The sequence below is a fragment of the Aristolochia californica genome, unplaced genomic scaffold (assembly GCF_029961685.1).
Source record: "Aristolochia californica isolate CCGP_79_NKW_82.1479 unplaced genomic scaffold, dmAriCali1.0.hap1 SCAF_5, whole genome shotgun sequence".
Classification (NCBI taxonomy): domain Eukaryota; kingdom Viridiplantae; phylum Streptophyta; class Magnoliopsida; order Piperales; family Aristolochiaceae; genus Aristolochia; species Aristolochia californica.
The window spans coordinates 44,109,979-44,136,861 of NW_027182214.1; the positions used below are offsets into that span (position 1 = coordinate 44,109,979).

Below are 26,883 nucleotides of genomic sequence, written 5' to 3' on the forward strand. Positions count from 1 at the left end.
TAATTAAAGTAAGGTAATAATTTCGGGTCTCTTGACCGGTAAAGCGGGATCCGGATTCTCGGACCCACCCCTAGTGTAAGATATTCGGACGTCGGAGTACATCCCGGTTAGGTTTCACACTCTTCATCGAGCGGGTCGGAAACAGACAAACCCTCGTCTTTTCGCACATCCCGGAATGTTTCTTCATAAAACGAACTTAGATCCTTTATATTTATTTATATTTCAGTAACCGGGCAAGTAATTTTCGGATCCAGATCCGCTATTTCGTCGATCCGAAACAAAGGACCAGCCTCGGTATTCCTTCATTTGCAAGAAAAACAAAAACCCCTCCCCACCAAATCGTCTCTTTCTCTCAGTTCCATGTCCCTCTCACAACAACCTTCCTCTGCGGACACCCGAACATTAGCCTAAGCATCAAGCGAAGGTAGGTGAAGATAACAAAATACACCTCATTGAAGCTCCATTCCTGTTACAGCAATCCCGCGCATTTTGCTTCTTTTTCTATGGATCCCGGAATCGAATAAGACAATCAGGGGATACCATCTAAGATTGGATTCTGGTTTTTCCGGATTTGGATTCGTCCGAGTGAGAATGCAGCTCCTTCTATCGCCGAGCTTGAGGCACGTCACGGTCTTTCCTGGGAAGGGAGTCAGGGACTTTATTAAGGTGAAGGTTGGATCTCGCAGGGTGTCGTATCGGACGGTGTTCTATTCGCTGCTCTTCTTGACGTTTCTGCTCAGGTTCGTCTTCGTGCTGACGGCCATGGATACAATCGACAGAGAGAACAGTTGTTCTTCAATAGGTACATTTAATGTATTCAGAATCACTTTTGTGATGTCCAAAGTACATCAATCAGTAGAGGTAGATACTGTTTATTAATGGTTTTCACGGTTTCTCAAAGTATATTCACCAATGCAATGGTTTGAGTTAGGTTGTGTTGGAAAAAGATTAAGACCCAGAATCTGGGGAAGAACAGTACTTGAATCCACTGTAAGTTTGTAATCTAGATTTCACAGTTGAATTTGATTAGTTAGCTTTACTGTTCTGTGCTGTTTTCTGATAAAGAAGGTTTTTGTGATTCTCAGAAGGTTCCGGAGGAGATATATAGGATTCTAGAAGAAGGTGAAAGCGGAGAAGTTGAAGGTGGCGCCCAGGTTCCGCAATCGTTACAAGAATTTGTGGCAGAAATGAGGAGCAACAGATCTGATGCTAGAACCTTTGCTATGAGGCTTAAAGAGATGGTACTTCACAGTTTCTTCGGTTTAATTTCTGTATTTTTCGTTATCGGAAGTTCAGAATTTTGTCGTTCAGGTCTCCCTCTTGGAGAAGAAGAGGAGAACGGCCAAGATTCAAGCGTACCTCTACAGGCATGTGGCGTCGAGCAGCATTCCGAAGCAGCTCCACTGCCTTGCCTTGAGACTCGCCGACGAGCACTCTACCAACGCCGATGCCCGGCTGCAGCTCCCCTCGTCCGAATTGGTGCCGGCGCTCGTCGACAACTCTTATCACCATTTCGTTCTAGCATCCGACAACATTCTAGCCGCCTCCGTGGTCGCCGCGTCCCTTGTCCAGAACTCATTACAGCCCGAGAAGGTGGTGCTGCACGTTATCACGGATCGGAAAGCTTACGCGGCCATGCAGGCCTGGTTCTCTTTGCACTCGTTATCTCCGGCGGTTCTGGAAGTAAAGGCGTTGCACCATTTCGATTGGTTCACAAAAGGGAAGGTTCCTGTCCTCGAAGCCATGGAGAAGGACCAGAGACTCCGGTCACAGTTCCGTGGCGGGTCTTCCGCCATCATCTCCAACACGAGCGAGATGCCTTACATTGTCGCCTCGAGGCTGCAAGCTCTGAGTGCCAAGTATAATTCTGTCATGAATCATATTCGTATCCACTTACCAGAGGTGAGGATCCTGATTCAAAATTGCTCATCATATTCTTCTAAAGAGACCATTTTGAATCTGAACAATTGAAACCATTTAAAATGCTGCAGCTGTTCCCAAGTCTACAGAAGGTTGTATTTCTGGACGACGACATCGTCGTCCAAAGCGATCTTTCGCCTCTGTGGGAAATAGATCTCAAAGGGAAAGCTAATGGCGCCGTGGAGGCATGCAGAGGCCAAGACAAGTTCGTCATGTCTAAGCGATTCAAGAGCTACTTGAACTTCTCTCATCCACTGATAGCGAAGAGTTTCGAGCCGGAACAGTGTGCATGGGCTTATGGAATGAATATTTTCGATCTGGATGCGTGGAGGAGGACGAACATCAGTCTCACCTACTATCACTGGCTTCAGATGGTGAGCATTAGTTCATCCATCTTCTCTGCAAGTCAAAATTATATGGGTCCAAAGCTTTTTATTTATTCATAACCGATCTCCCACTACTTTTGTTGCAGAACTTGAAATCAGATTTGAGCCTGTGGCAGCTGGGGACCCTGCCTCCAGGTCTGATCGCTTTCCATGGCCATGTTCATATCATCGATCCATTCTGGCACATGTTGGGCCTCGTTTACCAGGAGAACACGACAGTGGCTGAAGCTGAAAAGGCCGCAGTTATACATTTCAATGGTCGAGCTAAACCATGGTTGGAGATTGCATTTCCCCCTCTCCGATCTCTGTGGTCTAAGTATGTCGATTTCTCGGATAAATTCATCAAGGCTTGCCATATAAACGCTTCTTAAGGTGAGCTAGAGAAAGCTGAGGTTGAAGGATACAATCCCTGCAAAAGGGCTTCGTTTATCGGAACCGGATATGTATAGTTAACTGCAACCCATGTCAGCTGTAGCAGTCGTTTTTATGGATTTTACAGGAGAAAGAGAGAACGAGAGAGGACGAATAGAGATTTCTATGGATTCGACAAATTACTTTTTTTTTTTTTTTGTTAGACAGCGAAATAGAGGAAATCACTGTTTCCCCACGATGAACCTGATGTGATCATCTTCCTCCTCTTCTTCCATTTTGTAAAGGAACAATGCAAATATGTTCAAACTAGTTAGCTTCAACATCTGATCTGTTAGTAAATAAGGGAGGATTGTCAATGGATCTGTTTCCATTTACAAAGGAGAGGATGAATAATTCCATTTGTTTTCTTAGTGTTGTCTGAAGCGACAAGCCCCAATTATAATACACGGACTAGCACCTCTTAACCCTCAACATCCTACTTTCTGAATTCTAACCTGTTTTTTCATTTTCCCATATGAGATCTGGATTTTTTGAGATATTATCTAAAATTTTTTTGAGTTAGAACCAAATGCAACATTTCTTCACAAGTTTCTTCAATCATAAAAAGAACTAAATAACTTAATCGCGAATTTTGTAATATGGATGGCAGGAACGACCTCGGGAACGCAAGCGGGGCAAAGAGCTTAGACAAAGTCCAGCCTCTTTTAGGTCTAATCCAGTAAAAATAAGAACTGTCCCTGAATCTCTACCCTTCGGGGGACGACGCTGGAATTTTAGTAAGAATTGATGAATAACTCTTTTTGGACGACTTTAGATTGATTTGGTACTAAATCCTAACTTACCAGACCCTGTTCGTAAACTAATTCCACTTTCATGGTAAGATCACAGTTACTTTCTCCGCCGGAAAAAAACTTTTCCCCGACTTTTAGGCCGTGACACCGACTCATCACCGGCGACGCCACGGAAATCCTTGCTTGCCGTGGAGGGAACTGAAACTCTGAAACTCCCTCGTAATGGAAACTCTTCTCGTCCAAGCTAATGCGCATGCTCTCAGCATGGTTTCGAAAACCAATTATCATAAACTCTTGACGAATCGTAACCACTTTTTCGTTATGGCGAATGATTCCGGAAAATGGGTTATTTCCGTCTGTTCAAATTCAAACGGCTTTTCCTTTCTCGTCTGGAGCTGCTCGTTTTCTTGGTTCGGGTCAAGTTTGGGTCAAATTTAATAGTTGAGCTTTGGTTCAAGCTATTGAATGGGTTCAATCTTTGCCACTCAGGGCCCACGTATTTCAACAGCTAAGATTGATCGTGGCACTATTAATTGGCTTGGATGGGATTTAAGTCAAGTTAATTATGTTTAAGGATATTTACAAAAATACCAAAAAACTTATTTACGTGGCATTGATTAAACAAAACAGGTCCACAAGAGCTCCGGTATTCTGGCAATTAATTTTCAATTTTGAGTATTTTTTAAATATTTTTTTTATTTTAGTATTTTTAAAATATCCCTTATTTACTTAGAAAGAATGATGCCGTGTCACCCTCCAGCGCTCAAGATTTTTCGGAATGACAGTTGGCAGAACGGTAAGAGCTCCGCCCAATGCAACACGTGTCATGTATCCCACGTCACTCAAATTCTTCTGGCCAGTATTCGTTCTGACATCTCGCCTTCCTTGCTCATGCCAGACACGTGGCATTAAGCACGCTAATTGGCGGGAAGAGGAAAACTGCTACGCCATCGCATTCGTTCTTAAGTTTAATTCGGCGAAAAAGTAACCTTCTCTTTTGACAGCGCGCGCCACTGAGAGAGTCCGAGGTAAGCCACGTCACTGTCTCGCCGATCTCTGGGAAGAGCAATGGAATTCCCCGTTTGCAGAAGCCAGAAAGAACAGAACGAAAAGTTCAGATAATTGTTTTTTATGTCTAATGATTGCTATTAGTTTTGTAGAGGCGAACGGAATGACAGAGAGATTGTGATTTGTATCAAATCCTGACGCTTTCTCTCTCTCTTTAATTTTTATCTGCTATTTCATGAATATGATTTGTTCGGCTTCTATTCTCCGTCTTCTCTTCGCTTCTTGCATCGTGATATTGTTTGTGTGCTCGTTTTTTGACAGCTAAATGTTTAGGAGTTAAAATAAAGCTTTTTTATTTTTTATTTTTTTTTCACTACACTTTCAGATTCGAATCTCTGAAGCAATCAAAGAAGATTAAAGTTATTTTGGTTATGTTTGTGTTTTAATTTCTTTTGTCGATTCGAATTACTTAGTTGACTGTTTTTTTTTCTATTGCTTTTCTTGGTTTTTTTTTTTTTTTTGATGTTTTCGAACTTTGAACAGATGAAACGAAAAATTGTTCTAGAAGGAATTCTCGGTCATCGGCTGTGAATTTTTGGAAGTCGAAGAGAACTACGACTTGAATTGAAAATGGATGCTTTATGTGATTTTTGTGGAGTTCGCCGTGCAGTAGTGTGCTGTCCAGCAGATAGGGCGCGCCTCTGTGTCTCGTGCGACAGCTATATCCACTCTGCTAATGCCATCTCGCGGCGCCATACGAGAGCGCTTATATGTGATCGTTGTGGGTATCACCCGGCAATTATGCGGTGTGTAGATGAAAAGCTCTCTCTATGTCAAAGCTGCGATTTGAATGGTAATCGATGCGGGGCCTTTGGGCACCGGAGGGAACAGGTGAACTCTTACTCCGGCTGTCCTTCTTTTGATAAGCTCTCTCAGATCGGGAATTGCCTCCGCGATATTTCATCTTTTGGTGAGACAGATTCCGGAAGAGATCCCTGTAGGATGAATATGAATGACTGTGTTAGTAGCATTTACCTGGAAGGGGGCAATGGGAGTACAGTCTGGTTGACTACTGATGGAAGGTTTTGCGAGTTGGGAGATGGTGCAGGGTTGGAATCTTTGAAGGATACTTCTGTGACGCCGAACTCTAATGCAGTATCTTGTGATGGGAATCAACAGATAAATTGTCAGAAGGATCTCCACGAATCAAAGGTGATTTGCTTTTCCTGATCTATTATAGAAAATGAATTTAATGTCCAATGTTTCCAGGAGTTGAATTTAACTCCATTTTGTGGCTTGACGCTGCACAATTTGATGATTCAGACTTTCATCTATCAAGGGGAGATGCTGTTAATGAACTTATCTATTAGTTCACTTCGTGCACGTTATTGTTTGTCCATGGGAAAGTGATTTTTATTTACCCCTTGTGGAAGAACTTGTAAGGAATCTTTGAAATTGTTGAAATGTTTGATGCACGATTTGTGTGGTAGATTCTGATCAACTTTAGATCGTGGTTGTTGTTTTTCCACCTCTTTTAAGCACTCATTTGAGTTCGAAAATGTAATGTTTTCAGATGCTCTGTTCTTTTGGATACAAATATTCATAAAATTTTTCATAAATTTCCTAAAAGTTGCATCTGACAAAACTTAATCTATAATTTGGTCCTACTTCTCTTGTCAGTTGTTTTTATGTTGTTTGTGGCATAAAAAGGATTCATTAGTTGGTACTTGCAGCAGATACGGATAATGTTATCTTTCAAAGAAGTTGGAGTACTTGATGAGGATAGTATCTGTGGTGGCTTCAATATGGATGATGTTACCTTGGATTTTGAAAACACAGACCAAATGTTTGGCTGCTCACCAACTCAATCAAGCTGCTTATTTGAGGATGCAAGAATGGACGATTTATTTATGGAGAAGAACTTTTCAGATTCGAATGGCCCAAATGACCCTCCGATAGAGGTTTCCTCCAAATCATGATTTTATTCATCGATTTCTCAGCCTTTTCTGTTGATATTTGCTCCAAATCTTCCTTTAGTGATAATTGAGAGACTTCTTTTTCTTTATGAGGGGTGCTTCAGATCTTTGAATGAGTGTATTGAAAGATTCACCTGTGCAGAAAATGAAGTAGCATACTTTCCTCTGTTTTATGTTCCAAAATTTACTGAAAGAACTTCTCATGTTACTGCTGTTTTCCCTCAGGCATCCTCTTCCAGCCAACATGATTGCTTTTCTCTTCAATCTTCTCCAGCTGTGGGCACCACTGGTTCAGATAGAACTGTAATGAATTCCAACGGCAATGGAACCTTGAACATACGTTATCCTACAGGTCAAGTCCATTCTAGTATGTCCCTTTCACTTTCCAATCTCACCGGTGAGAGTAGTGCTGCAGACTCTCAAGATTGTGGAGTATCACGAATTTTTATCAGTGATAAATTTTCATGGGACCCAAACTTGGAAAATTCTTGTGCACAGGCGAGGGACAGAGCGAAGATGAGATATAAAGAGAAAAAGAAAACGAGAATGTAAATAACTTTGAACTTTACTTTTGTCTTGTCTTCTGAATAAGTTGATCTACACAACTTCTGTGACATAATTTTGAACAAATAATTGTATTCATGGAGAAGCAATTCAGAGATGTGGACTCATGTATTTAGCTATTTCTAGCATTCATGTCTAGTTTAAGGGTGGTATTTTTCACTTGATTTAGCTTTCAGAATTGGCACTGTATTTATTTTTTAATCAATTCCAATCTTAGGGAAACCTTATAATTTCGTTGGTTACATCTGAAAAATAATGCATTAGATAATTTTCTATGTTAGACTCCTCACAATGGCTTTATCTATGATTACAGGTTTGGGAAGCAAATACGATATGCTTCTCGCAAAGTCAGAGCAGATAACAGAAAGAGAGTGAAAGGTAGGTTTGTTAAGGTCAGTGAGGCTTATGACTACGATCCTTTTGTATCAAGAGATTGTTGAGCCTACCACACGAGAAGGTATCAAACTATCGAACCTGCCAAGAGTCTGGGACTGTTCATAGCTACACAAATTTATGTCTCTAATGTTCAAAGATCTGAGGTTTAAACTGCTGTGTAAATATCAAAAGGAGATTGATCTTGTCGGAATAATCCTTCTCAATGCATTAGATAGGATATAGTAACAAGGAAAAGAAAAGAGAGAATAGTTATAATGTTATAAAACATAAACTTGAAGATGAGTCCAACATTCTTTTATTTCTCAAGAGAATATTGTTTGAAGGTATAATTAAGTTTTTCTCATTGTCCAGAAAAGTGTTTCTACTTAGAAACTGAATTCCTAGAATTTATAGGTTGCAGAGATATGCATATAATTTTTTATATTTTTTAAGTCATAAATAGGGGAGAAGGATATGTAAAAAACCTTAATCTCTCACTTTTTTTCTCCTGCAAAACTCAAGAAGAAGAAAGAAAAGTTGTATCCCTTTAGTTCCTAGTTTCTAACACTACAAAATTTTTGGTAAAGAGAAGTCGACATCTAAAGCAACAAAAGTCAAGCAACAGGAAGGTTTCGAACGACAACATAAAGCTTTGAATAGTGGGATGATTTGTGTCATCGAGAAAAAAACTTTATAATTATATATCAAAAGAAAGATATGCAAGTCTATTTTTTAACCCAATAAACTTTTTCTCAATCCGATTTTTCTAGAGAAAGATACCTATATCGGAAGAATCAAAAGTCATGTTGTAAGCATGTTATAAATCATAAACTTGAAGACGAGTCATTCTTTTATTTCTCAGAAGAATATCATAGGCTTTTTCGTGGAATTGCTTTAGTGGAAATTCTATTAATATATAAAGTTTCTAACAGCTGTATACTATTCATCTTTTTATAATTGTTGATATTTCTAAGTTGCCACTTACCTTGAAGTAAGAAAGAGTTCAATAGAAACTTTTAGGCTGAATTCCTTCAACAAGGCAGGAAGGGAATGCAAAATTCATGGATAAATACTTTACATGTGGGTAGTCAAGAAGACCTCTCACATGTGAACAAAAAGCATCTTCATTTGCTAGACACGATAAGATCCTTCCATAGAAGTTGGTTGAGGAGTGAACAAGTCTTTTGGTCTGCATTTTTTTCTTATGCATTTCAATGAGTTCTGTAAATTTATATTATTAGCATGCCCTCATCAGACAATTGATATCATATTTCTTCTCTCAGAATGTGCTGTTTAAAATCATTTTGCCTACGTTTTGGGGACATATAACAATATTTATGGCGCTTTCGGTAGGAAAACAGTCATCATATAGAAAACAGCCTCTCATAAGTGTTCGTTAGCCTCTATTATATATCCTTGAATTAATACAAAATGCTTAAATTTTCAAATGGGGTTAACCCTACGAGGATGTACACATTCAGATCAAGGCTATTTCACTAGAATCTTTCTGTTCTGTTAGTTTCTCTTCTATTTTTGCATTTTGAATTGCATGGTCCCTATTGATTGTCAGTAAGCTGTCAGCAGAACATTTGAATGAAAATTGAAGTTGATATTAGATTTTTCCTATTTGTGAAGATTTTTCCAAATAGACATCCTATCCCTGAGTAGCTATACTCTGTAAGGATTCCTGTCCAGCAATTCATACAGTAACTCCTGAGCTTCAATTCTCTCCATTCCATTCTTCAGTCTGGATGATATCCTTTCTCTTCTCCATTCCAAACATCATATTTGTTGTTTTGTTTGTAGTCAATCTCTTTCTTAAACCACTTTCCCTATTATTAGACCAGACTCTGCCTATTAGTTCAAAAAAATGAAATTGGTTTGCTGATAAACTCTGTTTGATAATAAGGATCAGGTATTTGTTTAGGTTGTAACATCATGTGTTGCTATCTGGCTGTTCTACAGGGTTAACAGACAAAGAGGCATGAATCTGTCAAATAGAAAATATCGTTGTTAGGGTCTGCAAGTTTAATCTAAGTTATCGATCTTAGATTCAAGCTTGGGATGCAGCAATAACCTTCGGGGACTTTTGGGAGATAGGACTTATTTACAGGCAACAACTACAAACTGATTAATTTCAAGAAATAGCAAAGGATATGCAAAGAAGAGGAACTGCAGATTGCCCGGTCTTCGAACTCTCTACAATACAACGGAAGTTTCCGGTTTTTTTTTTTCTTGTCTAAAGATTGATAAATTAAAACGCGGAAGCATTTGGTTTTCAGATGTTACCTTCAAGAAGAAAGAGAGGCCTGAATTCGTCTCCCTTTGAAGGCCTATCGTCCCTTACGATCGAGGAATTCTGAGAATTCTGAAGAATCGATTTGCAAAAAAAGAGCAGAGCTCGTAGCAGAAGAAGAAGTCATCTGCGCCCGTTGCAGTGGCGAACACTGGTAGCCTTCCCTTTCTTTAGTCAAATTACGGATCAGCTCTCTTATTTTTATTTAAAAATATATTTATTTTATTATTTTTAATCATGCCCTCATGGGAGATTTGAGGTTATTTATTTGAAATTTTTTATATAAAAATTATTTAAATTTAAATTTAATTATATTTTGATCAAGATAAATATAAATATAAACATGTAATTAATTTCTCAGCCGACTGATGACTTACTGGTTTGTTGTTAAACTTCAAAACTTACCTTCGACGCAGGGAGAGAGAGAGATGATCCCTGTCGCCTGTATCTCTTATTCCCATTTTACCCCTTGGTTTTCTCCCCAAAATGGCAGTTATCTTCCCTTGCAAGACTGCAACTTCATCTGTACTGAAACCTCTTCTTATCCTCTCTTCTCTGTTCTTCTTCTACTTCCTCTTCGTATCCAACCCATGCAGCCGTTTCTCTGCACTCTATCGAAGCCGCACGCATGCTGAAGCCCCGACCTCCCTCCGCCACATCGTCTTCGGCGTCGCCGCCTCCGCTCGGTCCTGGCTCCATCGCAGCGAGTACGTCCGCCTGTGGTGGACGCCCGGTCTTACCCGCGGATTTGTGTTCCTTGACCGGATGCCCGATTCCTACCCGGAAGAAAACCTCCCTTCTATTCGTATCTCCGACGATACCTCCCGTTTCCCCTACACCTTTCCGCACGGCTTGCGCTCTGCTATCCGCATCGCCCGGATCGTTGAGGAGATCGTCCGCCTCGACCTTCCGGACGTCCGGTGGGTTGTCCTTGGTGATGATGATACGGTTTTTGTGCCGTACAATTTGGCGAAAGTGCTGTCCAAGTATGATCATAATGGTTGGTTCTACATTGGGGCTAATTCGGAGAGCGTTGAGCAGAATCTGAAGTATTCGTTCGATATGGCATTTGGTGGAGGGGGGTTTGCAGTTAGTTATCCCTTAGCCAGGGCCTTGGCCATTGTTTTGGATTCCTGTTTGATGCGGTACGCCCATTTGTATGGGAGCGACGCTAGGGTTTATTCGTGCTTGGCGGAGCTTGGAGTGGGGCTGACTAGAGAATTGGGGTTCCATCAGGTGATTGATTGCCTTTATTATTTTAATAAATTTTGAACGATTTGATATTTTAGGTTGTTTGAAATGAAAATTTTGGAAATTGAAGCTCCTAGATGATTCATGTTGTCTCTCGAAGAAACCATAACAACTTCTAGTTTAGAAATTGTATAGATAACTGAGAAAGCATGATATTCTTGATTCTTCTTACTGAAATATTAGTCTTTTCTCTTCGTTTCCATTTGATGTGCGATTATTATGGTTCCTTTTCATTATCCATTCAGGTCTCCGTAGAATTTTTATGGGCTCACACTGGAGGAGTAGTCACTGCCATGACTTTTTTGGTGCCCTTTCCTGGCGATACCCTTCCATTGATCAACTTATTGTTTTGCATTACGCTCAATACCCTTGCTTCTTACTGGTAGAAAGTTGGAGGCAATAAACTGAATGTTCATTTCCATCGTATACTAATTTTATAATGTTAATTTTGGATTACTGTATCTGTTTTTTTCAATCGATTCCATATTGCATCTTCTTCATATACTTCAAATCTTTCACGTTTACCTATTTGGTGCAAGTGAAGTTACTATTTTTTGAGTCACGTGAGCTGCATATTTTGGTTTTTATTGTTCCTGGATTTATTTCTCTTTGTTTGCTGCACTCGGAGTTTCTATTTTTTGAATCATATGAGCCGTGTGTGTTGGTTTTTACAGTTCATGGATTTACTCCAGTAGGTTTTGTTACTATTTTATTTTTTTCTTTACTTTAGCTGCAATTCAGCTGCTGGTTATATTGCTCAATTCTCTTGTCTTTTTACCAGGTGGATATTCGTGGAGATATATTTGGAATGCTGTCATCCCACCCTTTGGCCCCATTGGTATCTCTCCATCATTTGGACTATGTGGAGCCTGTCTTCCCTAATATGAACCACACACAGGCTTTGCAACATCTATTCAAAGCAATAGAAGTAGATCCTGGTCAGATTTTGCAGCAAGCAGTTTGCTATGACCATTTACATTCACTGACAATTTCAATTTCATGGGGATATTCTGTTCAAGTCTTTGAAGGAAATATACTTCTTCCTGATCTTCTCCCACTGCAGAAGACCTTTACTCCTTGGAAGAGGAGTCGAGATATTTCTTCAAGTCAATATATGTTTAATTCAAGGGATTTTCCCTCTGCCCCCTGTTTGCGTCCTGCAACCTTCTTCCTGGAGACTGTGTTTTCTAATCCTACTGTGACTCGCAGCAATTATAAAAGGCACGATGTAGGAAATTGCCTGCAAAGCAACATCTCAAGAACCAAACTTGAATATGTAGAAGTGTCATCACAGAAGTTAGAATTTGATGTAAAAAAGGTACTCGGTTACATGCCTACTTTTGTGTTTCTGGTTTTGTTTTAGTTCTAAGTTTCAACAGAAATTTGTGGAATAGGATTTGATGTCAAAAAGGTACTTGGTTATATGCCTACTTTTGCATTTCAATTTTATTTTTAAATTCATTTTGAAGTTCCCAGGGAAATTTTGGATTTGAAAAATGCATGGCTTTGCATACGGATCCTACAATTGGTATGTCTTGAAAGTTGGGTTTATTTGGTTTGAAAATATGGCTTAGTAAGGCTTTTAAAAAGCTAGGAAATTTGCTTAGTATTTTTGTGGCAAGCTGCAAATGTACCAGAAGACTTGGACAAAGTTTACTAGTATTTTTCTTTCCTTTAAGTTTGCTAAAATGCCATATTGTCTGCCATCAAAGATACATTAAGAACTCTTGAAGTTTGATTGCTATTGGTCCCCATATATTTGCCAAGCTGCCAGTCAAAAAGTATATTAAAATTCAAACTGGAGAGTTTGCAACTGTTTTTATTGCTCTGGATGATCCTTACAACTGTGTATCGTTTATTTTCTTTCTCATTTGCAGGCCCAAAGGCGCCGCTGCTGTGATGTTGTACAGTCTTCATCTCTTAAACTCTTGGAAGTTGGTATTAGAGAATGCAAGGGTGAAGAACTGATTTCTATGCATCAGTAGATAGTTTCCTACATATCTGCCATTTTCTGGAGGATCCTTTTCTGTTTTCTGGAGAAGGGACAAAGAACCAATTCGGGGGAGCACATGCTTAGTTGCTGCCTCATGGTATTTTCTTGTAACTGTATCTTTTTCCTCTTCTGCATTGTGGAGCAGAAGATATTGGGTATTATGTATCAACCGATATTATATACCAAATGCACCCTTTCTCAAAAAGAATATATCAAGTAGTGTTCGTCCTTCTTATACCTTCAGATGTATTATTCAATCATATCAGTTGTGAAGTGGAAAGTATTAAGTTGCAGTATGCAAGAGAATAAATTATCTCATTAGTTGTTCATAGTAGTATCATAGCACCAATGTGGCACAAGTGTGCCAGTCGTGGATCCACCAATTCAAGAATTACTTTTATCTTTTGTCTTTTTCTTCTATTCTCTTTCTTTGAGTTGCTTGACCACTTTTGGTTCCAACAAGTTCTCCATGAGTTGCACTTTTTTCATTTAAATGGATTGTTTAAGGGTGAAATGGATTAGACAATTGAGCCATACAGGCTAGGTTCAGACATTACCAGTTTTGAAACAGCAATACCAAAGGAAGAAATAAAAAACTCCAAAGCAGCTTTTTATTAGGGCCTCTGTGCCGTCTGCAACTGGCTTTTATCTGAACGGAAGAGCTGTGAATACTACAGAGAAAGCAAACTTGAATTCGCCATTGAAAGTGAACCTACCATGTCCTTCTCAGAAAGAGTGTGATTAGAGGTGGTCGGTGTCTGTCTATCCTTCTTGTTCTTTCCACCCTCTAAAGGTGTCGACTGTTGAGTGCGCCGAAGCTTTTACTCATCAAACTTTTGTGTCTTCTATCATTTTTTTTCATTTAATAATGTACGAGAAAAGAAGAAGCACAGTGAGAACCGACGGGGCTCCATGGTGTTTTCAAGGTAAACGTGTAAACGAAGCTGGAAATTGTTTCTCTGTTAGTCCTAACATGATGCAGATTTGGGTTCTTGAGATTTTCTCGGTTGTAGTTAGTGGTCTGCTTTTATGTCAATTATCTGGGAATCTGATTCTTCATGAAATCAACAAATGTAATTTATAAGCTTCTTCAATCTGATTCAGTACGCAGAAGGATTAGTTAAGAGCGATGGAGTATGATCTCCCCACAAAATTAATGCAGTCTCTCGTCTTGATCTCCTCTCTGATCATGTTATGTAGATCTAGCTTTGGCTTTTCTCTGTATCACCAGTGTGAAGATACTGGCAAACCCCATAGCGATAGCGCCTTCCATGCCAATCTCAACCTGCTTCTTTCTTCTTTTCCGCTAACTGCAATAGAACCGGCTTTTTTAATGCAACAGCAGGAGCAGGGCTGGATCGGCTCTACGGCCTTGTCCTCTGTAAAGGAGATGTCGCAACAAGTGAGTGTCAAGAGTGTACCGACACTGCCATTAAATCCATCAAAAGGCTCTGCCCGGAAAGAAAAGCTGCTATTATCTGGTATGAAAATTGTCGCTTACGCTACTCGAATGACAACTTTTTCTCTGTCGTCGATGACTCTTTCAAAGATTACATCTGGAACGAACATGAAGTCTCGAATCCTGAGGAATTCAATAAAGTCTTAAGGGAGATGATGAACAATCTTTCTTCCGTGGCCGCTTATAATGCTTCTAGCCGCATGTTTGCTACCGGAGTAGCTGACCTTAACGGAACCCAGAAACCTTATGGGCTGGTTCAGTGCACCCGAGATTTGTTTACAGACGACTGCAAGCGGTGCCTGCAAAGTGCTGTTGCTGATATTTGGAAATGTTGTGAGGGGAAGCAAGGGGGAAGAATCCTTGGGGCTAGTTGTAATTTGAGATATGAACTGTACCCTTTCTTTCATCAATCTTCATCCTCTGCGAGTTCTCCTTCAACTTCCAAATATGTCAGAGGTAGGTGGTGATTCAGCTATCGTTCATTCTTGATATTGAGCTCCATGAGCTTAATCTGCCTGAGGACCCATAACAATTTGCCGGTTGGTTTGCTGCTTCTAGCTTCCGCAGAGAAAGGGCGAATGACTTCTCGCGTAGTTGAATTTATCATCGCAACTGCAATTGCATTAGCGGTAGTCGCCACGGTCGTTTTCTGTTTTATGTGGAGAAAGAAGAGGAGAAAAATCACTGAGAAACCACTCGGTATGGATGGATAGCTGTTTCTCATTAGAATTGACTAAAACAGAGCTTAATGGTTCTTATATTCAATTGGTACAGATGGAAGGATCACTTTTTGCAGTTAAAGGGATCCTGACTGATATTATTTCTTTGATCTTTATAGATAGGCCGGAGAGCAGTTCACATTCTCTGCCCGAGAGTATGGGTTTTAAGCAATTTGCTTTTGATACAATGTGAACGGCCACCGACAACTTCTCGGATGCCAATAAACGCGGCCAAGGTGGATTTGGTGTCGTTTACAAGGTACGGAGACTCCTCCTCTCTTCCATGAAATTATAGAGAGATTCAAAGATTCTACCATTCAATTGTAATGTCTGGTTCTAATTTATTCAAAATTGACTTCTGATCTTTCTTATATTTACAGGGGAAGCTAGGGGATGAAGAAGAAATAGCTGTTAAGAGGCTGTCTAAGAATTCTGTGCAGGGAGTGGAGTTAAAAAATGAGGTGGTGCTTATAGCGAAGCTTCAGCACAGGAATCTCGTAAGGCTCTTGGGTTGCTGCTTGGCGGGGAAAGAAAAGCTACCTGTGTGGGCCCAACCCCTGTGGGCCCACCTTCTGTTTTAAGTTAAAGACGCACCGTGCGTCGGGTGAGATGGGTAGAAAAAGGTGAAAACAAAATCTCGGGATAGAAAAAATACAGAAATAGAAGGAAGGGAGAAACACAAAGGGGCAGTGTGCGAGAGAAGAAACAGAAAAGGGGAAATTGGGGAGAAAGGAGAGTGAGCTCGGGAGGCTTCTGTTGACGGAAGAGAGAGTGTTGGGGAGGTTCTCGTTGTAGCCGGAAAAGAGAGAGCTGGGGTGGTTCTCGTTGTAGCCGGAAGAGGGAGAGTTGGAGAAACTCTCGCCGTTGACAGAAGAGGAGTCCGGGAGGCTCTTGTTGTTGTTGTCGGAGCCGGAGCTCGGGACTCGGGATTGTTGTCGGAAGAGGTCAGGGTGGGAAGCCAACGCTGTCATTGTTGGACAGAGAGCGTGAGAAGCGACGCTGCTGCTGAATAGTATCACTGTGCACAGAAAGGATGTTTCTTTTTCTCTCAAATTTGATTTCTGTTTAATACAATATCTGTGGACCCTATTTGTGTATTTATGTTTTGTGGATGTGTATTCTGCTATGAGAATGTGTATGTGTCAAACATTATGATTTGTATTCAGTACGTGGACTGAATAAATTAGTAGGTCTGTGGTTGTGGTTGTGAAATTAATTCAACAATTGGTATCAGAGCGGGACGGTCAGGGACCGCTGTTTGTTTTGGTGAAGTTATCTTGAGTTGTTAGTAGTAAGTTTTAGCTAAACAAATGGGAGAAGTCTTGCTGAAGGGTAAGGCTGAACGGATTGACTATAAGAATGATTAGATCGTAGATTCGGGATGCTCAAATCATATGACGGGTGATAAACAGAAGTTGCAAAACATGTATGAGTACAAGGGAAACCGTGTGGTGGTGACAGCCAATGACTCAAGGTTACCGAGAGCTCACATCGGTAAGACTATATTTAAACCACGGTATAATCCCAATCAGATGTCACTTCAAGATGTTTATCATGTCCCAGGAATGAAGAAAAACTTGCTATCTGTGGCTCAGTTGACATCATCAGACAATTATGCTCTGTTTGGTCCCCGAAATGTGAAGGTGTATTGTAATCTCAAAATTTCAGAAACACCGACAATGGAGGGGCGACGGTTGGAGTCAATCTACGTAATGTTAGCAGAGTCTGCATATGTAGATAAGACAAAAAAAAATAAGACAGGAGATCTATGGCACATGCGGTTAGGTCATGTCAGCTACTCCAAGCTCAATGTGATGGTGAAAAAGTTGATGCTTAAGGGGCTTCCTCAAGTAAATGTTCAAACAGACACGGTCTGTGCCGGATGCCAATATGGTAAAGCACATCGATTACCGTACGAGGAGTCAAAGTTTAAAGCAAATGAACCGCTAGAGTTAGTCCACTCTGATGTATTTGGGTCGGTTAAGCAACCATCAATTAGTGGTATGCGGTACATGGTGACATTTATGATGACTTCTCAAGGTACATGTGGGTCTTCTTCATGAAAGAAAAATCTGACACATTCTTAAAGTTTAAAGAGTTCAGAGAGTCAGCGAAAGGAGAAGTAGGAAAGAAGATCCGGTGCTTGCACACAAACAATGGGGGCGAATACAGCTCAAGCAATTTCTCCCAATATTTAAGGGAATGTCACATACGTCATCAGTACACGTGTGCTAACACGCTACAACAGAATGGTGTAGCAGAGAGAAAGAACCGTCATCTTGCAGAGGTGTGTCGGAGCATGTTACATGGGAAAAATGTACCTGGAAGGTTTTGGGCGGAAGCAATGAGGACTGCAGCCTTTGTGATCAACAAAATTTCTCAACCAAGGTTAGGATTTGTTACACCCTATGAAAAACTATGGAACATGAAGCCTACAATTAGTTACTTTCGAGTGTTTGACTGTGTATGTTATGTATTTGTTTCTGATCATCTATGGAGCAAATTTGACAAGAAAGCTATTAGATGTATCTTTGTGGGGTATGACAGCCAGAGAAAAGGGTGGAGGTGTTGTGACCCAATAAGTAGAAAATGTTACACTTCACGAGATGTGGTATTCGATGAAGCATCTTCGTGGTGGTCATCAGAGAAAGAAGTTTTGTCAGATTCAAGAGAATTTGGAGACGAGCTACAACAAAAGATGGGGGAGCATACTGCTCAACTCCCATCAAGTTCAGGTGAATCAGGAGATCAAAATGATGATGATATTGAGCAAGGAGTGACTCAGAGTCCTTGGCAAACTGGCGTGTATCAACAACCACATGTAGAAGGTGAGCCCAGTGAAATGGAAGAATCAATCCCACAATTTCAACTCTGAAGGTCAACAAGAACACGAAGGTCAAATCCCAAATACGTCAATGCAGCCGTCGCTAAAGAAGAAAGTTTGATAGAACCTGAGACCTTTGAAGAAGCATCGCTGAGCTCTGAGTGGAGGACAACTATGAAAGAAGAGATTGATGCACTTGAGCAAAATCAGACTTGGGATCTAGTGCCAAAGCCAACCAATGTGAAGCCCATATCGTGCAAGTGGGTTTACAAGATCAAGCGTCGTTCAAATGGGTCAATTGAGAGTTACAAGGCACGATTGGTAGCTCGTGGTTTCTCTCAACAATACGGACTAGACTATGATGAAACATTTAGTCCAGTGGCAAAACTTACAACCGTACGAGTCCTACTTGCACTGGCAGCCAACAAAGACTGGAACTTGTGGCAGATGGATGTGAAGAATGTTTTTCTTCATGGAGAGTTGGATCTGGAGATCTACATGATTCAACCTATGGGTTTTCAGAGCCAAGAACATCCTAAACATGTTTGCAAGTTGCGGAAAGCACTCTACGAATTGAAACAAGCACCCAGGGCGTGGTATGGTAAGATTACTGAATTTTTAACGCGAAGTGGTTATTTTGTAACACCTGCAGACTCCAGTCTGTTTGTCAAAGCCAATGAAGGAAAACTAGCTATTGTGTTAGTTTATGTGGATGATTTGATCTTAACTGGTGATAATGAGGCAGAACTTCTTCAGACGAAGAATAATCTATCAGTTCGTTTCCAGATGAAAGAACTTGGCCAACTCAAGCACTTTCTTGGTCTAGAGGTTGATCGCACACAAGAAGGAATATTTCTCTGTCAACAGAAATATGCCAAAGATTTGTTGAAGAAGTTTGGAATGCTTGAATGCAAGTTGACGTCTACGCCGATGGAGCCAAATGCCAAAATGTGTGCACATGAAGGAAAAAATTTGGAAGATGCGACAATGTATCGACGATTGGTAGGTAGTCTGATCTACTTACTTTGACTCGACCTGACATATCTTATGCAGTTGGCGTGATGAGTCGGTACATGCAAGATCCAAAGAAGCCTCATTTAGAAGCAGTTCGTAGAATTCTGAGATATGTGAAAAGTACAATTGACTATGGGTCTTGTGTACAAGAAAGGTGAAGACTGCAAGTTAGTTGGCTACTGTGATGCTGATTATGCAGGAGATCATGACATCAGGAGGTCCACAACTGGGTATGTGTTTAAGCTTGGCTCTGGAACAATTTCTTGGTGTAGTAAGAGACAGCCAACGGTATCATTGTCAACCACTGAAGCTGAGTATCGAGCAGCAGCACTGGCAGCTCAAGAGAGTACATGGTTGATACAATTGATGACTAATCTACATCAACCAGTAGAGTATGCAGTTCCGTTGTATTGTGACAATCAGTCAGCAATTCGTTTGGCGGAGAATCCGGTCTTTCATGCTAGAACTAAACATATTGAAGTGCACTATCATTTTATCAGAGAAAAGGTTCTGCAAGAAGAAATTGAGATGAGACCGATTAAGACGGATGATCAAGTTGCGGATTTGTTCACAAAGAGTTTGAGTACAGGCAAGTTCAAAATGTTTCGCTATCAGCTCGACACAGTCCAACTAGTGACAACTGGTGTTGAGGGGGAGTGTTGAAAATCAACACCAGTGGGCCCAACCCGTGTGGGCCCACCTTCTGTTTTAAGTTAAAGACGCATAGTGCATCGGGTGAGATGGGTAGAAAAAGGTGAAAACAAAATCTCGGGATAGAAAAAAAAGAAATAGAAGGAACGGAGAATAGAAAGGGGTAACAGCGGCGGTGTGCGAGAGAAGAAACAGAAAAGGGGAAATCGGGGAGAAAGGAGAGTGAGCTTAGGAGGCTTCTGTTGACGGAAGAGAGAGTGTTGGGGAGGTTCTCGTTGTAGCCAGAAAAGAGAGAGCTGGGGTGGTTCTCGTTGTAGCTGGAAGAGGGAGAGTTGGAGAAACTCTCGCCGTTGACGGAAGAGGAGTCCGGGAGGCTCTTGTTGTTGTTGCCGGAGCCGGAGCTCGGGACTCGGGATTGTTGTCGGAAGAGGTCAGGGTGGGAAGCCAATGCTGTCATTGTTGGACAGAGAGCGTGAGAAGCGACGCTGCTGCTGAATAGTGTCACTGTGCGCAGAAAGGAGGTTTTTTTTTCTCTCAAGTTTGATTTATGTTTAATACAATATCTGTGGACCCTATTTGTGTATTTATGTTTTGTGGATGTGTATTCTGTTATGAGAATGTGTATGTGTCAAACATTATGATTTGTATTCAGTACGTTGACTGAATAAATTAGTAGGTCTGTGGTTGTGGTTTTGAAATTAATTCAACATACCTAACAAAAGCCTCGACTACTTTCTCTTTGGTAGGTTCCATTGAAGCTTTGGTTTCTCTTGAATCCCCTTAACAAGCAGCATTACTTCAACCAATGCATCATCTGTGCAGACCCAGTGAGGCGAGCGTGCTTGGATTGGGAGAAGCGTTACAAAATCATCGAAGGGATCGCTGGAGGTCTTCTCTACCTTCACGAAGATTCACGGCTTAGGATTATCCATCGAGATCTCAAAACCAGCAACGTTTTGTTGGATGGAGAGATGAAACCCAAGATCTCTGATTTCGGCATGGCAAGGATTTTCGGAGGGGATCAAACTTTAGGAAATACCAACAGAATCGCTGGAACATTGTATGCTCTGTAATATACGTGTTTGTTTCTTGCTCTGTTTCACGTACCCAGAAAGGGACACTGAAAGAATTTGTGTTCTACGCAGCGGATACATGTCTCCTGAGTATGCCATGCACGGGGCGTTCTCTGTTAAATCAGACGTCTTCAGTTATGGTGTCGTTCTTCTGGAGATCGTTACTGGTAGGAAGAATAACAATTTCTATCAGTCGGAACGGGTTGTAGACCTGCTAAGCTACGTGAGTTTTTCGATCCCTCTCAGATTTCATGCTCAAAATGGGCATTTTAATCAAAATTTACGAAGGAAACGGATGGATATTTGCAGACATGGAGACTCTGGAAGGAAGGAAAGGCTCTGGAGCTGATGGACTCAACCCTGGCGGAATGTAGTCCGACAGGCCAAGCGCTGAGGTGCATCCACATTGGGTTATTATGCGTTCAAGAAGATCCAGAAGAGAGACCTACCATGTCATCCGTTGTTGTCATGCTTAACAGCGAGTCTATGAGTCTCTCTTTGCCTTCTTCACCTCCATTCTTCGCTGTTAGTAGATCAGAGCCCGAAGAGTCTTCGAGTCGCCAGGATTCGCAAACAACTCAGTCAATCTCATCTCTGCAAATGAAGAACCAGTCACCAAACTCAGAGACTAGGTCTTGTCATGGAGAGGAAAGCAATATATGCTGGAGTTGTTGAAAGACTTTTGTAAAGCTCTGACGAAAATGAGATTAAAATAGTTTTTTTTTTTTTTTTTCGTTTGCTTCAAGAAGTCTATCTTTGGGATTTACCATGGAAAATTAGGAATAGACCATGGACAGTTAAGATATATTAATTACTAGATTAATGTTTGGGCTAAGCCCATTTCAATTAATTCAGTCAAAATAGACCATCGAATTTTGAAGGCGGCCAAGATTCTTCACTCCCTTCCCCGTCAGATGTTCATGGAACCACGGAAGTCTTTAGGATGACCGGAAAAACCAGTCCTGAATTGGCCATTTGACTGTCTGCGCCTTTTCTACAGGTGGATCGTTTAGAGCAATGGTTCTAATAACTGCCACTCATACAGTTGTGCAGAATACGTCAAGAGATGGACTAAGAAAACGAAGACTAAGGCGTCAACTGCCTTAAATATTCGTTCGCGTCCTCTACACGAAGACAGACGTTCTTCACTCCCGTCCCGATCCGGATCCCTGTCAGATGTTGATGCAGCCACGGAAGTCTTTAGCATGGCTTGGAAAACCAGTCCTGGAAACAGCTGCGAAGAGAGTGATGTGGGAAGAATTTGGACTTTTCTTCCATGACTTTTTGTGAAGAACGAAAAGCTTCGATCGAAGCTCTCTCCTCCTAATTACACGCGACGAACTTCCACGTTTGCCGAACGGCGAAGGAGACGACAATGGCTGTCGGACATTTTCCTCTGAGAACTTTCCAAATATCATTTCTTTGTTCCTTGCATCTCCTTCTCATGTTTGGGCTTACAAGCGCCCAGGAACAATTTTATGTTTATCATATTTGCACGGGATCGTCTAATTTCACGTTTAATAGCACATTCCAGACGAATCTCAACCTTCTCCTCCCGGCGATGTCCTCCAACACTTCCAGAACCGGCTTCTACAACACCACGATCGGGAGGTCCCCAGATAGAATCCACATCCTTGTGCTCTGCAGAGGCGACATTAAATCTACCTCCTGTGAAGCTTGCGTGAACGAAGCGAGCCAAGACGTGACGCATAGATGTCCCCGTAGCAAAGGTGCTGCAATTTGGTACGACCTGTGTTTTTTGCGTTACTCGGACCAAGACTTCTTTTCTTCTTTGGATGCTTCTCCCTGGTTGTTTATGTGGAATACTCAAAACACGACGAATCCTACTTTGTTTAATCAGCAATTAGGGACTTACTTTCTTCTCGTTTCGCAAGCGGTGAATGGATCTGACGGCCGCTTATTTGCGAGCGGCGTACTAGCGATTTACAATTCTCAGACGATCTATGGGTTTGTTCAATGTACCAGAGATTTGTCGAAAGATGATTGCGGAACGTGCCTGAAGATAGCAGTCAACCAAATGCCGATGTGCTGTGAGAACAAGAGTGGTGGCAGAGTTATAGGTTTGAGTTGTCAGTTGAGGTACGAAATCTATCCTTTCCTTGAAGCGCCACAGCCAGAGGCGCCTCTTCAGCCGTCTACTCCTTTACCGACGCCCCCTCTTCAGCCGTCTACTCATTTACCGACGGCCCCTGGTGAAGCTCATAACTTTCTGCTCTATGTTACGTTTTCTTCCGGAATTAATTGCCAAATATCTGGATTCACATAGTGAACTTATCTTAAGGATTTTCCAAAGCACTAAGCATTTCATTTATTGAACAAACTCTCTCCGATTACTTCAATAACTCTTAATCCATTTTATATGGATTTATATGAAAAAATCTCTCAATTGACAGTGACTCAAGTACATGAATTATTAATTTTTTTTATGTTTTATTTTATGTACATTGTTATATAATTTTATTGTGATTTAATGCTTATATACTGAACTTTTTATAATTATTGCTAATGGGTGTTCTTGAAAGAGAATCAATAATAGATTTTGGGTAATGGCAAGGGTACCAAGAAAATTCTTCCTCCTTCCAATTTATACTGCTAGAATCTTCAGTGTTGGAGAGAATTGATACACAATCAAATTTGGAGTTATTCCACTCCATACATATTTCATTGAAGTTTCATTTCTCATTCTACTCTCATCATCTTTGCAATCTCTATTCTCTCTTCTTCATCCATCATTTTTTTTCCAAGCATGAATACAAATGTTAATGTAAATATGTATATGTAAAGGGGCATACTTATCTTTTTTGGTTTGTTCAAGGGTATAATTGTAATTTCCCCCTTTTCTCTTCCTTTCGAATAAGGTTTCTGATGAACCCGTCGGCTAACTTGTAAATTTGAGATTTTGAGTTGCATAAGGAAAAACTCTCTGAAATCAGAGAGATTTACATGGTATCAGAGCGGGAAATCAAGCGATTTTGCTGTCTAAGGTGATTTGGTTGCTCTCACACTCGAAATTTTTTTTGTTTTGCTCGGATTGCGCTCGTTCTGCTCGTCTTCCGTTTCGTGCCGCTCGTCTGCTCCTCGTCCGGTGATCTCGGGTACTTGAAGACGTCTCGCCGCCCCGCAAAACCTCTGTCGTTGGTTGCATCGTCGTTTCGGCCCCAGCAGAGGTCGGTTCCCCTCTTTTTCTAGGTTATTTGTGGCTTGTATTACTATGTTTTCGTCGACTTCTGGTGCTCGTTGTGCGGTCTCTATCCGTGGAGAGCATTACAGACTCATGGAACTCGAAGATTTCTGCAGTAGACTTACCGTTGAAGGTTATTGATTTTGAGGTTTCGAAGTGGGATTCGGCAGTAGCTCTGTGTGGTTGTTTGACGTTCTCATGCTTCTGTTTTTTTTTTGAGAAAGTGTGGTTTCGATTTGTGTTGTGAGGGAGGTTGATTAGAGTGGCTGGGTTAAGAATTGGTTTCGGTCTTGTCACTGCCTGCTCGTGAATCCTGACTGGTGCAACCATCTTTTGTTGCTTGTGGCGCTTTTGCTATTGGACTTACAGTTCTATGGATTCAATTAGCCATGATTTGAAGGTTATCTCTGTCCGGTTAAATGGGAGTAATTACTCCCTTTGGAAGTTTGTGATGCGAAATTTTTTAATTGGAAAGGACTTGTGGGATTACATTGATGGACAAATCACTGCTCCAGAACCTACATCCACTGACTTCATCAAAGAAAATAAGAAGTGGTTGGCTGATAATGCAAAAATCATCACTTGGATTAACAACTCCGTGGATCCGTCTATCAGTTTGCAACTTTTGAAGTACGAGACTGCAAAAGAAATATGGGGCTATTTGGAAACTCTGTATGAACAGACAAACTTTGCCAAAATGTATCAAATTGAGACAGAACTGCGGTCTGCTAAGCAAGGTGATCGTACAATTCAAGAATTCTACTCATTTATGACACCTCTGTGGGATCAACTATATATGATGGATCCACCCTCCTTTCGAAAGCTCCCTGAATATACCAGAGCATGTGATGATCGCAAGCTTACCAATTTTCTTATGGCTCTTCGCAGTGATTTTGAACTGATAAGAGGATCTATGATCCATAGAGCTCCGCTACCCACCTTGTCTGCAGCTGTATCTGAATTGTTGGCTGAAGAAACACGATTGAGGTCTTTGGGTGGGCTTTCTTCCAGTAAGACATCATCGCCTGATATGTCCCAGGTACTTGTTTCTGGCACAACCCTCATACTCCTCAACCATCAGGGGGCATACTTGGTTCTGGAACACACTCTCATACTCATCAGTCATCCGGGAAGCCAAAAATGCTAGTTCCACAAGATGAATGTTCCTACTGTCATGGTAAAGGTCATTGGAAACACCAGTGCCCCTCATTACAAAGCAACAATAAAAATCAAGGCAATTTCAAACCTACACAACATCATGCCTCCAGTCGTCAACATCAAGGCCACTTCAAATCTGCACCACATCATACCTTAAGTCGTCCACCACATAGAGGTTTTCGTCCATCTGCTGCCATTGGATCGTTGGATTATTCAGAGGCACCTCCTGCACCAGCTCCCCCCAACAGTGATTCTACGCCTGATCTCTCATCATTAGCTGCCTAGCTCACTCGTATTCTTGGCAAGTCGTCTGCTCTCAGTACTCAATTTGCATCCCATGCAGGTATGTCTTGTTTGGCTGGCTCCAGTGACACTCACAAATGGATCTTACATTCTGGAGCCACACACCATATGACCCCCCACTTGTCTCTTTTACATGATTGTGTTAAGCTTTCTCACCTAGTTAACATCCAAGCTGCTAATGGCTCTCCCATGCCACTAGCCTCGGTTGGAACTGTCACTCACCCTACTTGGTCTTTGTTTGATGTTTTCTATGTTCCCCATCTCGCTGTTAACCTTCTTTCCATTGGCAAACTTACTGATTTGGGTCTTACTATTTCCTTTGCTTCTGATCATTGTCTTATACAGGATCGCAAGTCCGGGAGGCAGATTGGGATAGGCCATAGAGAAGGTGGTCTTTACTTGCTTGATGATTTAAAATTGCCAGTATCTCTGCAGGTGTCTAGTTTATCAGTTCAATCCATGTTGCAAGATTTACTTTCTGTAAATAATCCTTTTTACTTATGGCATACTCGTTTAGGACATGTTTTTGCTTCTCGTTTACAGTTTATGATCACACACAACATGTTGGATTCTACTATTAAATCTTCCCCTCTTAGTGATTGTGTTGGTTGTCATCTTGGCAAACAATGCCATTTACCTTTTACATTAAGTCACTCAGTTACTTCTTCTCCTTTTGATCTTGTTCACTCTGATGTTTGGGGCCCTGCACCTGTATCCACTAAAGGTGGGGCTCGCTTTTATGCATTGCTTGTCGATGATTTCACTCGTTTCTCTTGGATATTTCTTATGCATCAAAAATCAGATTTTTATTCTATTTATGTTCAATTTTGTGCTATGGTGCGAACCCATTTTTCCACTCATATTAAATTTTTTCGCTCTGATTCGGGTGGTGAATATATGTCATCTTTATTGAATGATTTTCTGAAGTCTGAGGGCACTATTCATCAGTTGTCTTGTCCTTACACCCCTCAGCAAAATGGTGTTGCAGAATGTAAACATCGTCATCTTGTTGAAACCGCTCGCTCTTTACTGCTCCATGCCTCTGTCCCTTCTGAATTTTTGGGGGAAGCCCTTTATACCGCCACTTATTTGATTAATCGTATTCCTTCATTTGTTTCTGGCAGTATCTCCCCTTTTAAACGGTTGTATGGTGTTCGTCCTACCTATGAGCACTTGCGTCTTTAGCTGTGCATGCTTTGTCTTATTACCCCCTTCCTATCACACTAAATTGTCTGCCAAATCTGCTTTATGTGTGTTTCTTGGTTATGGTTTTGGTCAAAAAGGATACCGATGTTACCATCCTGAGTCTGGTAAACTTTTTGTTTCTCGCAATGTTAAGTTCTTGGAGTAGTTTTGTTACTTTCGGATTCCCTTGTCTACTCCTGGTTTGCATGATACAGAATTGTTACACATTGATCCCTTTGTTTCTGATGAGCCCCATGATGACCAGTTAATCACTCACCATCCGTCCCCTGATTCACCCCTCCGTCCGGAGGTTTCCTCTAGCCTGCCTTCACAACAGTCACATGCAGGTACTGACTCACCTTC

At 41.1% G+C, this 26,883-nt stretch overlaps 4 protein-coding genes and 1 pseudogene across 4 annotated transcripts; all 5 read left to right on the forward strand.

Moving 5' to 3' along the window:
• The first annotated feature begins 487 nt into the window (after positions 1-487).
• Positions 488-3,071, forward strand: LOC137966101 (probable galacturonosyltransferase 12). Its single transcript, XM_068812587.1, has 6 exons — positions 488-802; positions 932-990; positions 1,086-1,241; positions 1,312-1,902; positions 1,992-2,294; positions 2,393-3,071. Exons 1-6 carry the CDS (start codon positions 592-594, stop codon positions 2,675-2,677), a joined length of 1,605 nt encoding a protein of 534 aa, XP_068668688.1. The 5' UTR covers positions 488-591; the 3' UTR covers positions 2,678-3,071.
• A 2,036-nt stretch (positions 3,072-5,107) lies between these two features.
• Positions 5,108-7,550, forward strand: LOC137965419 (putative zinc finger protein CONSTANS-LIKE 11). The gene is made up of 4 exons (XM_068811706.1): positions 5,108-5,689; positions 6,214-6,438; positions 6,547-7,001; positions 7,331-7,550. Exons 1-4 carry the CDS (start codon positions 5,108-5,110, stop codon positions 7,455-7,457), a joined length of 1,389 nt encoding a protein of 462 aa, XP_068667807.1. The 3' UTR covers positions 7,458-7,550.
• Positions 7,551-9,350: 1,800 nt separating this feature from the next.
• Positions 9,351-13,167, forward strand: LOC137966341 (uncharacterized). The gene is made up of 4 exons (XM_068812924.1): positions 9,351-9,842; positions 10,105-10,924; positions 11,721-12,257; positions 12,817-13,167. The coding sequence occupies exons 2-4, from the start codon at positions 10,175-10,177 to the stop codon at positions 12,922-12,924; spliced, it is 1,395 nt and encodes a 464-aa protein (XP_068669025.1). The 5' UTR covers positions 9,351-9,842; positions 10,105-10,174; the 3' UTR covers positions 12,925-13,167.
• Positions 13,168-14,061: 894 nt separating this feature from the next.
• Positions 14,062-21,347, forward strand: LOC137965420 (cysteine-rich receptor-like protein kinase 10; annotated as a pseudogene).
• Positions 21,348-22,233: 886 nt separating this feature from the next.
• LOC137965421 (antimicrobial ginkbilobin-2-like protein) lies at positions 22,234-22,959 on the forward strand. Its single transcript, XM_068811707.1, has one exon. The coding sequence runs from the start codon at positions 22,234-22,236 to the stop codon at positions 22,957-22,959; it is 726 nt and encodes a 241-aa protein (XP_068667808.1).
• The last annotated feature ends 3,924 nt before the right edge of the window (positions 22,960-26,883 follow it).

What these genes read in the sequence shown, in the direction of transcription:
- LOC137966101 (XM_068812587.1), top strand. Translation starts at nt 592, where the DNA reads ATGCAGCTCCTTCTATCGCCGAGCTTGAGGCACGTCACGGTCTTTCCT. An exon ending in GAACAGTTGTTCTTCAATAG is followed by an intron (nt 803 to 931) that starts GTACATTTAATG and finishes GGTTTGAGTTAG; the next exon opens with GTTGTGTTGGAAAAAGATTA. An exon ending in TTCGTATCCACTTACCAGAG is followed by an intron (nt 1,903 to 1,991) that starts GTGAGGATCCTG and finishes AAAATGCTGCAG; the next exon opens with CTGTTCCCAAGTCTACAGAA.
- LOC137965419 (XM_068811706.1), top strand. Translation starts at nt 5,108, where the DNA reads ATGGATGCTTTATGTGATTTTTGTGGAGTTCGCCGTGCAGTAGTGTGC. An exon ending in AGGATCTCCACGAATCAAAG is followed by an intron (nt 5,690 to 6,213) that starts GTGATTTGCTTT and finishes TACTTGCAGCAG; the next exon opens with ATACGGATAATGTTATCTTT. An exon ending in CAAATGACCCTCCGATAGAG is followed by an intron (nt 6,439 to 6,546) that starts GTTTCCTCCAAA and finishes TTTCTTTATGAG; the next exon opens with GGGTGCTTCAGATCTTTGAA.
- LOC137966341 (XM_068812924.1), top strand. Translation starts at nt 10,175, where the DNA reads ATGGCAGTTATCTTCCCTTGCAAGACTGCAACTTCATCTGTACTGAAA. An exon ending in GAGAATTGGGGTTCCATCAG is followed by an intron (nt 10,925 to 11,720) that starts GTGATTGATTGC and finishes TCTTTTTACCAG; the next exon opens with GTGGATATTCGTGGAGATAT. An exon ending in TAGAATTTGATGTAAAAAAG is followed by an intron (nt 12,258 to 12,816) that starts GTACTCGGTTAC and finishes TCTCATTTGCAG; the next exon opens with GCCCAAAGGCGCCGCTGCTG.
- LOC137965421 (XM_068811707.1), top strand. Translation starts at nt 22,234, where the DNA reads ATGTCCTCCAACACTTCCAGAACCGGCTTCTACAACACCACGATCGGG.